Source organism: Phocoena phocoena, chromosome 4 (assembly GCF_963924675.1).
Source record: "Phocoena phocoena chromosome 4, mPhoPho1.1, whole genome shotgun sequence".
Lineage (NCBI taxonomy): Eukaryota > Metazoa > Chordata > Mammalia > Artiodactyla > Phocoenidae > Phocoena > Phocoena phocoena.
This window is the reverse complement of record NC_089222.1, coordinates 21,355,613-21,367,789: the sequence shown is the minus strand read 5'-3', so window position 1 is coordinate 21,367,789 and position 12,177 is coordinate 21,355,613. Positions and strand designations below refer to the sequence as shown.

General features: G+C 38.0%; 1 protein-coding gene across 1 annotated transcript in view; it reads left to right on the top strand.

Annotated features, from left to right (window-relative positions):
- Window positions 1–12,177, top strand: part of PIK3CB (phosphatidylinositol-4,5-bisphosphate 3-kinase catalytic subunit beta) — a 194,645-nt gene that overhangs the window by 78,897 nt on the left and 103,571 nt on the right. The window contains exon 3 of the mRNA XM_065875713.1: window positions 10,607–10,793. Coding sequence (XP_065731785.1) covers window positions 10,641–10,793 — 153 coding nt within the window. The 5' untranslated portion in view covers window positions 10,607–10,640. The remainder of the gene's footprint in view (window positions 1–10,606; window positions 10,794–12,177) is intronic.

The window sequence follows — 12,177 nt, the reverse complement described above, 5'->3', positions numbered from 1 at the left end:
CTCATCCTTTGATCATTTGCTTAATGCTCAAACAAAAGAGTGATACTGTACTAGGTTAACCCTGTGCTAGAGTCACCCTGTGAAGGATTGTTGTGCTAAGGCACCCCTGTGAAGAACATTTCCTTTAAAAGAAGGAAAAAAAAAAAAAAGGTAAAGAAAATATAATTATAGAGTATGTTAATTGCTTGGAAATAAATCTTACTTCTGTCCTGGCTTTGTTTTTGTGTTAACTGGGTAATTTACTTGATTCATCTGGGCCTTAGTTTTCTTATCTTTAAAATAGGAAGGGTCTGTCACTCCTAAGGTACCTTCCAACCTGAAACTCTGAGTTACTTCTCAGGCTGGACTCTTGTGTGTGATGCTCCTATAAAATAAGGGTGACTAAGGGAAATAGGAACCAGAACTAGAATATATTTATTTTCAATTATGTAGCAGTAATTTCATTTTCTTCAGAATATCTTTATAAAAGATTTATCTGTTACCACGTGATTTGTTACCTTATTTGTTTAGCAACAGTGTCAGTTTTAGATCAGATAAAGGATATACTATTTTTAATTACAGCACGGCACATTTTGTAAGTATGCCCCCTCTCTCAATACTTACCTTAAAAGTTATGGGGCTTCCCTGGTGGCGCAGTGGTTGAGAGTCCGCCTGCCAATGCAGGGGACACGGGTTCGTGCCCCGGCTCGGGAAGATCCCACATGCCGTGGAGCGGCTGGGCCCGTGAGCCATGGCCGCTGAGCCTGCGCATCCGGAGCCTGTGCTCCGCAACGGGAGAGGCCACAACAGTGAGAGGCCCGCGTACAGCAAAAAAAAAAAAAAAAAAAAAAACAAGTTATGTGTATAGGGGTGGGATAGGGAGGATGGGAGCGAGGCTCAGGAGGGAGGCTCAAGAGGGAGGGGATATGGGAACATATGTATACATATGGCTGATTCATTTTGGTGTACAACAGAAACTAACAGTATTGTGAGGCAATTATACTCCAATAAAGATCTATTAAAAAATATTGTACAGTACAGAGAAATACAGCCATTATTTTGTAATAACTTCAAATGGAGTGTAATTGAGTATAATATAGAAAAACATCGAATCACTATGTTGCACACCTGAAACATATTGTAAATAAACTATACATCAATTAAAAAAAATAAAATTAAAGGTTAAAAAAAGAAAATGTATATGTATACATATAGCTAATTTGCTTTGCTGTACAGTAGAAACTAACACAACATTGTAAAGCAACTGTACTCCAATAAAAATTTTTTTTAAAAAGTGTTATGCAAGAAGCTCTTAAGTGCTACAAGTTACCCTGTAGTTTTTTGTTTTGTTTTTTAAAAGAATTTTAAAATTAAGTAATTTTTGCCTGAGTTGGGTCTTCGTTGTTGCTTGCGGGCTTTCTCTAGTTGTGGTGAGTGGGGGCTACTCTTCGTTGCGGTGCGCAGGCTCCTCATTGCAGTGGCTTCTCTTGTTGCGGAGCACGTGCTCTAGGCAGGCAGACTTCAGTAGTTGTGGCGCACGGGCTTAGTTGCTCCGCGGCATGTGGGATCTTCCCAGAGCAGGGCTTGAACCCATGTCCCCTGCATTGGCAGGTGGATTCTTAACCACTGTGCCACTAGGGAAGCCCTGTTTTGTTTTGTTTTGTTTTTAAAACTATGTACTTCATTTAATAATAGTACATTGGTTCATCAGTTGTATCAAATGTGTTGCACTAATATGAGGTAATAATAGGGGAAGCTGTGGGGGAGACTTTCTGCTCAATTTTTCCATAAACTTAAAACTGCTCTAAAAACAATTATATGAATTATTTTTTAAAAACTGTAAATCATCAAGACATAGAGGAATGAGGCATCTCTTAACTTGGGGGGCCATTTTTTCTTTCTAAAATGTTAGAACTGATGCACCTCTCTTTCTTTACTGATTAGAAAGGAACTAGGAGGAATTGAGAAGAGAACCATTATTTTCCTGTATCAGACAGAAATAAAAGTGAATTGTAGCCATCAGTTCCTTTATGCACACTCCAAGCTGGGAGATACAGGAGAAAAAAGATCCTTCTTTAACTTTTCTGCCAGGTAATAGATGACTTATGTTCTTTTTTTAATTTTTTTAATTAATTTTTATTGGAGTATGGTTGCTTTACACTGTTGTGTTAGCCTCCACTTCATAACAAAATGAATCAGCCATACACTCTCCTGTAGTTTTAGTTAGACTACCCCATCAGTATGTTTAGTAAGGATCTTGAAAACTAAGAGCCAATTATACTGGCCTTACATTCCTCTGATTGGTTAGGGGGCTAAAGTTTTCTTGACTTAGACCTTCTTTTACCCTTCAAGAATTAGCCAAAGATAACATAGCCAAATACAGGAAACACTGTTGATTGTCAAGTAGAAATGTATGGGAAATTAATGTTCATTATTGTTTTAAATACAGACTACAGTTAGGTCTACTTGGATTTTGGAGACCCCATTAACCCTTTGAGAAATAGTAGGAATTGTCCTAGAGCAGGGGTTCTGAAACTGGACAGTGTGAAATCCCCCCCTATAAGATGCTTTTGAAATTTGTAGGGGGTGATATTGTTGTACCTGTTGCTGATGCAGTGACTGGGGGAGGTGCTACTATTATATAATGGTTAAAAGTCTTACTATTATCTGAGCCTAGATCTGAACTTCATTTATTTACATAAAAATATAATACACAGCATTTTTTACATGATTTTTTTTTTTTTTTTTTTTTTTGCGGTATGCGGGCCTCTCACCGTTGTGGCCTTTCCTGTTGCGGAGCACAGGCTCTGGACGCACAGGCTCAGCAGCCATGGCTCACGGGCCCAGCCGCTCCGCGGCATGTGGGATCTTCCCGGACCGGGGCACGAACCCGTGTCCCCTGCATCGGCAGGTGGACTCCCAACCACTGCGCCACCAGGGAAGCCCTACATGATTTTAATACATTAATTTTGGAAGATATAAACTTGGAAGATAAAGATTTGTAAAATCAATGGCACCAGTGGCTTTTATGGCATTTGATCAGTGTGCATTTGTAGTTGTCACATCCATGGTGATTCTATGTATAGATTCAAACCTCTGACTACTTCATTGTGTAGGGGTATGGTTATGTCCAAGTATTCACATACTGAAATATACAGTCTTATTTTCTTTTATTTTCCCTTTATATTATAATTAGGACATTATATATTTTGAAGTTGGCTATATATGTATGTAAATTATATGAATAATTTCATTTCAGATTTTTAAAGTATTTGTAAAATGCTTATTTAGAAAGAATATTGAATATGAAGATTGAGAACCAGTCTCTTAGGTAGTATTTAACTCAAAGTACTTTGAAAACCTTGAGAAGTGGTCTAATAAAAGTGCTTTTATTAAAGTGACACACAAGTACAGCCTATACGTTAGGCTGTAATTACATGGTATATGTCTATCTGTAGTGTTTATAAAGTCTGACAACCATTCTAACTCAGTTATTAGTAACTTATTAATATGGTAATATCAAGGTAGAAATTTATGTACCTGGACGTAACCTTTCATTACAGTTCACTTTCAGTATCTACAGAGGTTTGGTTCCAGGAGCCCTCACAGATACCAAATCTGCCGATGCTCAAGTCCGTCATATAAAATGGTGTAGTATAATGAATAAATACAGTCATTATACTGTATCTGTGAAATTTTGATACGTGGTTGGTTGAATCTGCGGATGCGAAAGGCATGGATACAGAGGGCCTACTGTATTTCCTTTGATAATTCACTCCTTTTTGAGAAAAACATTTCTAGGTCTCATTTAAACACAGTATTGCTTTTCAAGCATCATCAATATTTTGATGAATCATTAGAATCTTTCTGATGATTTTATGTCAAAAAGTTGATATTTTCAATATGAGAATTTTGTCTTTGAAATAGAAGATAGAGGGATAAACAGCAGGGTCCTACTGTACAGCACAGGGAACTATATTCAATATCCTATGATAAACCATAAAGGAAAAGAGTATGAAAAAGAATGTACTTGTATGTGTAACTATCACTTTGCTGTACAGTAGTAGTTTACACAACATTGTAAATCAACTATACTTCAATAAAATAACTTAAAAAAAATTAAAGATAGGGGAATTGATTTTGGAGATTGGTGTGATGTTGCTTTAGTAAGCAAAGAGCATGGTTAACTGTAAAGCTAAAGGATTAAACTTTACGATGCATTTTGAGATGGCAGGAGAGAAATACTTGACTCTTGTAATTTACTTTGCCAGTTCCTAATGCTATTTATTTATTTATTTTTATCTGCGTCCGGTCTTTGTTGCGGCCCGCAGGTGTCTCTCTAGTTGTGGCATGTGGGCTCCAGAGCACGTGGGCTCTGTAGTTGTGGCACGTGGGATCTTAGTTCCCTGACCAGGGATTGAACCCACATCCCCTGCATTGGAAGGCGGATTCTTAACCACTGGACCACTTGGAAAGTCCCTAAATCACATTTTTAAGGGGGACTTCCCTGGCGGTCCAGTGGTTAACGCTCTGTGCTTCCACAGCAGGGGGCATGGGTTCGATTCCTGGTCAGGAACTAAGATCCCTCATGCCGCACAGCGTGGCCAAAGGAACAACAACAGCAACAAAAAATTACTTTTTTTTTTTTTTTTTTTTTGCGGTACACGGACTTCTCACTGTTGTGGCCTCTCCCGTTGTGGACCACAGGCTCCAGACACACAGGCTCAGTGGCCATGGCTCATGGGCCCAGCTGCTCTGCGGCATGTGGGATCTTCCTGGACTGGGGCACGAACCTGCATCCCCTTGATCGGCAGGCGGACTCTCAACCACTGTGCCACCAGGGAAACCCAAAAAATCACTTTTTTAATGATCAATATAATTGTTCTAGTAATTTGCATAGAATTCGAATTCATTCATTCAGACAGAAGTAAATATTTATTGAGCCAGAAATAGTAGGAGGTTGGGAAGCTCTCACTAAGCAACAAGCTTCAATATAGTGTGGTCCTGCTTTGACATAGATATGCCCTGGTGCTTGAGTGCACAGAGGAGTATTGGGGGTGGATTCCAAGAGTCTAGAAGACTAAGAGTTGGTCAGGACATATGTAGCTGAGGACAACCTAGGGAGAGGGATGATAGGTTAAAGGTAGGAGGCAGGAGAGAGTATGGGAAATGCTGGCAAGTATCAGCAGTTCAGCAAGGCTGGATTAAGGATAGTATGTGTGGGAGTGTTGAATGACATATCTAGAAAGTAAGAAAGGTAGGGGCCCATTAATTCATTCTTGTAATTCATTTTAGGTATGACTACTTCATCAAGAAATTCTTAAATCTGCCATAGTGGTTTTGCCTCTAATACCCAAGAAGTTTAGAATTTGAATCTGGGAAGTTGATGCTGTTGGGTAGCGAGGTACAATAAGTCTCCTTGAAAAGGTTGCTGCTCTGGGCTCCAGGGTCTCAGGAAGTCTCATCATTTCCAGTTGTCTGGTAAGGGTGAGGTCTCAGAGTTTTTGTTTTTATAGTTTCGTGCTCCTGTATTACTATGGATATTCATCAGGTGATTTGGCTTCAGTTGTGAGAATCTTGCCAAAAATCTATGCTGAAGAAACCAGGGGAGTATACAGGTTTATCTTGATTGTAATTCTGTGACAGTTGGCTGATGTTTCATAAACTCATCTCAGTTTTAAATGCTAACTTTAGTTTGTCCTGTCAGCTTTGTTGACAACTCTTAACTCATATGTAGTACTTGGTGTTCAGGAGATGGCTTTTCCCTGTTTGTCTTTGCATGGTGATATTTGAAGGTAAGCAAAGCATGGTCTTTAAAATTAGATGTAGCATGTTTTCGTTCCTCAAATATTTCTTGAATGCCTGATACTTGGAAAGTTGAGAAGCTCCTCCACTGAAGACAATCTCTAAAGGCTGTTCGGTAGTGATTTGCCTAAAGCGTTTCTAGGATCAGCGACAGTTAATGACATCTGTAGTAACTTTGTGTAATTTTGTTCTTGTCTCTGAAAGTTTATCTGTTCAGAATTTCTACGTATAAACGTATAATGATTTCTCTGTACACTGTGGTGAGAGACAGTATTTTAAGAAGCATGGCACAAGACCTCAAGGAGCTTACAGCCAACGTAATGTGGTTTATTATGGTTAAATGTCTCAGACTCTTTTTATGGTGCTTTAGTAGTCATTACGTAGAGTGTGGTGTTAGGCTCACCCTCTAGAGTTAGACCCAACTTCAAATCCTAGGACTGCTGCTTTTTATCCGTGAGATCTCAGATTTTCTAAGTCTCAGGTGCTTCTTGAGGAGTAGTAGTATTACCACAGGGTAGTAGTAAGGATAAAATATAGTAACACATGTAAGACTTTATTAGAATGCTGACACATAGTAAGTACTTACCTTTAGGTGTTATAAATTCTATTATCCTGTGAGCTTTTTTTTTTTCCTTTTTTTAAAATTGTTGGAGTAGGGACAATACTGTTTGGTCTTAAGTTCATTAAACAATTACAAATGGCTACTATCTGCTAATCACTTTTGGGAAAACAAAAGTAGTTGAATATATGTGGCTCACAGCTCAAAAGAACTAACAGTTTTTGAATTAAAAAAATTAATAAATAGCAACAAACATGGGGCTTATTATATTCCAGGCATTCTTTACTCAGTGTTAATAAGTATGCTATGAGGTAGTTACTGTTGTTTTCACCATTTCACAGATAAAGGAATTTAAGTAGGGAGAAGGCATGTGATTTGCCCAAGATCTCTCTGCTAGCGAGTGATGGAGCCAGGTTTTACAACTAAGCTGTTATACTCTGAGAACACAATATTTAATCGTTGTTCTGTTCTGCCTACAGAAACAAGGCTTGCACATCTGAAAGATTCAGGACCTTTATGACAGTGTCAGTGTGGTGGATCTAGGCTATGGGGTGTAAGACTTAGGAGGGAGGAATCAGTAACGGCCAGGATGTTCAGTAAAGGGAGAAAGCTGTCATTTAGCAGAACTTGCAATGTGTCAGGCTCTCACATATTAGCTCCTTCATTTGTCACAGTGTTCCCAGGAGGAGCATTTTATTATGAACCCCTTTTTTAGTTAATGGAGGCTCAGGAAGTTTAAGTGACTTACCAAAATTCACATAGCTGGTAAATGGTATAGATGGGATTTTTTTTTAATCTTTTATTTTTTTAATTAATTAATTTTATTTATTTATTTTTGGCTGCACTGGATCTTCGTTGCAATGCGCGGGCTTCTCATTGCAGTGGCTTCTCTTCTTGCGGAGCATGGTCTCTAGGCGCGTGGGCTTCAGTAGTTGTGACGCACGGACTTCAGTAGTTGTGGCTCGCGGGCTCAGTAGTTGTGGCTCACAGGCTCTAGAGCGCAGGCTCAGTAGTTGTGGTGCATGGGCTTAGTTGCTCCATGGCATGTGGGATCTTCCCGGACCAGGGCTCAAACCTGTGTCCCCTGCATTGGCAGGCATATTAACTGCTACGCCACCAGGGACGTCTTTAGATGGGATTTAACAAAATCTTTTTTACGAAAATAGCAAACATACAGAAAAGCAGAGGAGTAATACAGTGTACTCCTCATCACCCAGATTCAGTAAATACCAACATTTTGCCTCTCATTTCATCTATTTCTGTCACTTTTTAAAAGTTTTATTGAGGGATAATTGACTTAAAGTAAACTGCACATATTTAAAGTGTATAATTTGATATATTTTGAAATATGTACACACTCCTGAAACCGTCATCACCATAATCAAGGTAAATAAACATATCCACCACTCCCAAGAGTTCCCTTGTGTCCCTTTGTAATCCCTCCTTCTTACCTTTTCCTGCTTCCCTGCCCTCTCCCACACAAGGCAACCCCTGATCTGTCACTATAGACGAGTTTACATTTTCTAGACTTTTATATAAATGGAGTCATACAGTATGTACTCTTTTTGTCAGGCTTCTTTCACTCAGCGTAATTATTTTGAGATTCATCCACATTGTTGAATGTGTCTGTAGTGGATTTTTGTTTGCTTTTGCTTTTTTGAGTGTGTAGTATTCTATTGTATGAGTGTACCACTTTTTAAAAAATTCATTCACTTGTTGATGGACATTTGAATTTTCCCCAATTTTTAGCTAGTATAAATAAAGCTGCTATGAACAGCTATATACAAGTTTTTACATGGATATATGCCTTCATTTCATTTGGGTATATATTTAGAAGTGGGATGACTTGATCATATGGTAGGTGTATGTTAAGAAACTGCCAAACTGTTTTCCAAAGTAGCTCTAGTGTTTAACATTCCCATCAGCAGTGTATGAGAGTTCCAGTTCCTCTTCTTTCTTGTCTACACTTAGTATGGTTGGTCTTTTTAATTTTAGCCATGTAAGAGGTGTGTAGTGGTGTCTTACTGTTGTTTTAATTTATATGACTAATGATATTGAGCCCTTTTATCATCCATCTATCTCCTTTGATAGCCTCTGTTCAAATCTTTTGCCAATTTAAAAAAACTGAGCTGTTTTTCTTTTTTTTAAACAAATTTAGGAATTCAGGATTTTCTTTTTTTTAACAATTTTTATTTATTTATTTATTTATTTTCGGCTGTGTTGCATCTTCATTGCTGTGCGTGGGCTTTTCTCTAGTTGCAGTGCGCGGGCTTCTCATTGCGGTGGCTTCTCTTGTTGTGGAGCACGGGCTCTAGGCACGTGGGCTTTAGTAGTTGCGGCATGCAGGCTCAGTAGTTGTGGCACATGGGCTTAGTTGCTCCACGGCATGTGGAATCTTCCTGGACCAGGGCTCGAACCCATGTCCCCTGCATTGGCAGGCCAACTCTTAACTGTGCCACCAGGGAAGCCCTGAGCTGTTTTCTTATTATTGTATGTTGAGAGTTCTTTATGTATGCTGGATACAAGTTCTTTATATGATTTGTAAGCATTTTCTCCTGTCTGTGGCTTGTCTTTTTATATTATGGACAGTGTCTTCCTTAAGAGCAGAAGTTCTTAGTTTTGGTGATGTTCATTTTATCAATTTTTTATTTTATGAATTGTGCTTATGGTGTCGTATCTAAGAATTCTTTGCCTAATGCAAGATCACAAGCTTTTCTCCTATGTTTTTTTCTAGAGGATTTACAGTTTTAGCGTTTACATTTAGGCCTACAATCCATTTTGAGTTTATAATTTTTGATGTGAGATACGGATTGAGCTTCATTTTCTTAGCATATGGATGTCTCGTAATTCCAGCACCATTTTTTGAAGACTTTCTTTTTTCTCATCGAATTACCTTTACATCTTTGTTGAAATCAGCTGCCCATTCACGTTTTAAAAAATGGAATAATTTAAAGCAAATGCCAAGCATAGTGTCATTTTATCCCTATATATACTTCATTATGTGTCTCTGACTGATAAAGACTGGTTTTTAGAAACATAACATTCCATTATTATACCTCACAAAATGAACAGTTTCCTTACAATTGTCTGATATTTAATCCATATTTAAATTTCCCAGGTTGTTTCAAATCAGTCTCCAAAGTTGACCAATAAAGGGTTTTTCTCTATCATCATTGTCTCACGTTTGTATATATTTCATGTGTATCAATCCATGGATGTCGTTATTGTTTTTGATGCCCCAAAATGCTTCAGGTTGGTGTCTGTCTCTTTTGACACGATACTTGAATGTTTTGAATAAATGGAATTTGAACCTTGTTTTGTTTTTTTTAACTTCAGTGCCCATGTTCTTCCCAGGATTATTGTTGTGCTTTCTTGAAGGAAGCCCTTAAGGAATAGATGACACTTAAATGGTCCAGTTGAAGGGTGCATTTGTTGGAATAGTGGTTTGGTACGGGCAGTGTCAACATATCTGTGAACATAGGTCTAGCAGCAGGAGGCAAAAAGCACTTGTGGCACAAGAGCCTGGATTGTGGAGTAGTCAGAGAAGCAAAGGAAAACAGGCCAGAGTCATAGCATAAAGCGCCTTGCCAGCTGGTTTGGGGGATTTGGTCTTTTTAATACTTTGGTGGTGGGTCATGGGACTAAGTTCATGACATTTTGTTTCTCTCGTGAGCTTGATAGAAAATTATTTTTGAAGGAAGGCCCTCTTGATTGCCATTTTTCATGGAGTTTGCCAAGAAAAATTTGGTTGAAGAAGCGGATATCAATTCTCTAAGTAAAGTCTGGAGAGAATCCCCTGTTGAGTGGTTGTTAACTGGATTTCTCAGGAGCCTGTACTCCTTAAACCTTTCATCTTTCACATAATAAGTCATATACTTATTATGTTGAATTTGAATCAGTATGATATATATACATAATTTATGTAGTGATAACCAGAAGTATTTTTTTTTTTTTAATATTTTTATTTATTTATTTGGCTGCATCAGGTCTTAGCTGTGGCACGCGGGATCTAGTTCCCTAATCAGGGATCAAACCCGGGCCCCCTGCATTGGGAGCTCGGAGTCTTAGCCACTGGACCACCAGGGAAGTCCCCAGAAGTATTTTTAAGTTATGGTGGCTTACTCTTGCTTAACTTAATTGACCTCCTGTTACATTGTTGGCTGTATTGAAATCCAAGGACTAATTATGGATTGGTGAGCTTTATCATGGTTTAGTATAAAATTTGGCTAATTAATTCATTAAGTTTTACTTACTGATTTCTAGAGCCCCATGGTTATGAGTGTGCTTCCGCTTCATAATGCCTCCTGCTATGGCAGACATCCTTGACATCTGGGCAGTGGATTCACAGATAGCATCTGATGGCTCCATACCCGTGGATTTCCTTTTGCCCACTGGGATTTATATCCAGTTGGAGGTACCTCGGGAAGCTACCATTTCCTATATTAAACAGGTATGTTATCAGGCTGAATTTCTATAAACATAGCTTACTTACTATATCACTTAGGGGAAAATGTTCCTCCATTTTAGAATGTTATTAATGTAAATCATATGGTAAATTTGAGAGAAGTTTATAAGTCATTATATTTTAAAGATTTTGATCCATACTGTGTCTTGGATCTTGTTTATTGGCTATATAAAACATTCTCATTCTCACTCCCACTCACTTTTAATTTTTAAAAAAATCCACGTGTGATACCTGAATGAAGACAAATTAGTTTATGTTAGCTGGTTTGAAAGGCTTGTTCAGGTTATCAAAAGGAATTTGACATTGTTCTAGAAAGTTTTATTTTGAGGTAAGATCTTTGTATGAATTGTCTTTGAGCTTATCACGTTTATTTTTCCTCAAGTGATTTTTCGTTGGTTGTCTCTTCTCTCCTTTTCCTTCCCTTTCTAATCCCCATTTCCTGTCCCCATCCCCACTATTTTTCATGGTCACCCTGGGGGAAAAAAAGGTTTTCTGCTGTTCAGTAGATTTTTTTCCCCCAGTGATCAATGCTATGTCCTCATTTGAAAGCAAATTCTTTCACATAGCAAGGCTTGCATGTTTTGTTGGATGATTTTTTTCAAGCGAATTGATGAGTACTATTGATTTGTGAAGATCATGACTTGTAAGTAAAATTATTTTCCTAAACTTTCTCTTTAATGTTTTCCAAATAGCTGAACCCAATATGGAAATTGGGGTTTATGACATATTTAAGAAAAAGTATTTATGACAAACCTTTTTAAAACGCTTGACTTTGGACAGCCTTTTAACTCTTTTCCAAGCTTCTTCATCAGGGAGACATAAGAATTCTAGAACTGCATAATCCCTTAAGTGAAAAGGGATCACTTTTTAATTGTTTTGGGCACCCTACAGGGGCAGATAGTACACTTATTTTTATAGTCACAAGTGACAGGTATGGATGCCTGTGGCTATAGCTGAAGCTGAATTAACCATTGAAACCATGCTCCTTTAAAAAAAACTTATTGTTGTAAAATACGTATAACATAAAACTTACCGTAGGAGTCATTTTTAGGCACACAGTTTCTTGGTATTAAGTATATTCACAGTGTTGCCCAATCCATCACCACTATCCATTTCCAGCACTTTCATCATCCTAAACACAGACTCTGTACTTAGTAAATAATAAACTTCCCTTCTCCTAGTCCCTGGTAATCTCTATTCTAGTTTCTGTCTATATGAATTTGTATATTCGAGCTACCTCATGTAAGTGGAATCACACAGTAGTCGACCTCTTGTGTCTGGTTTTCTCAATTAGCATTTGTATATATTTTAAAAGTTCATTCATGTTGTTACAGGTATCTGAATTTCATTCCTTTTTAAGACTGAATAT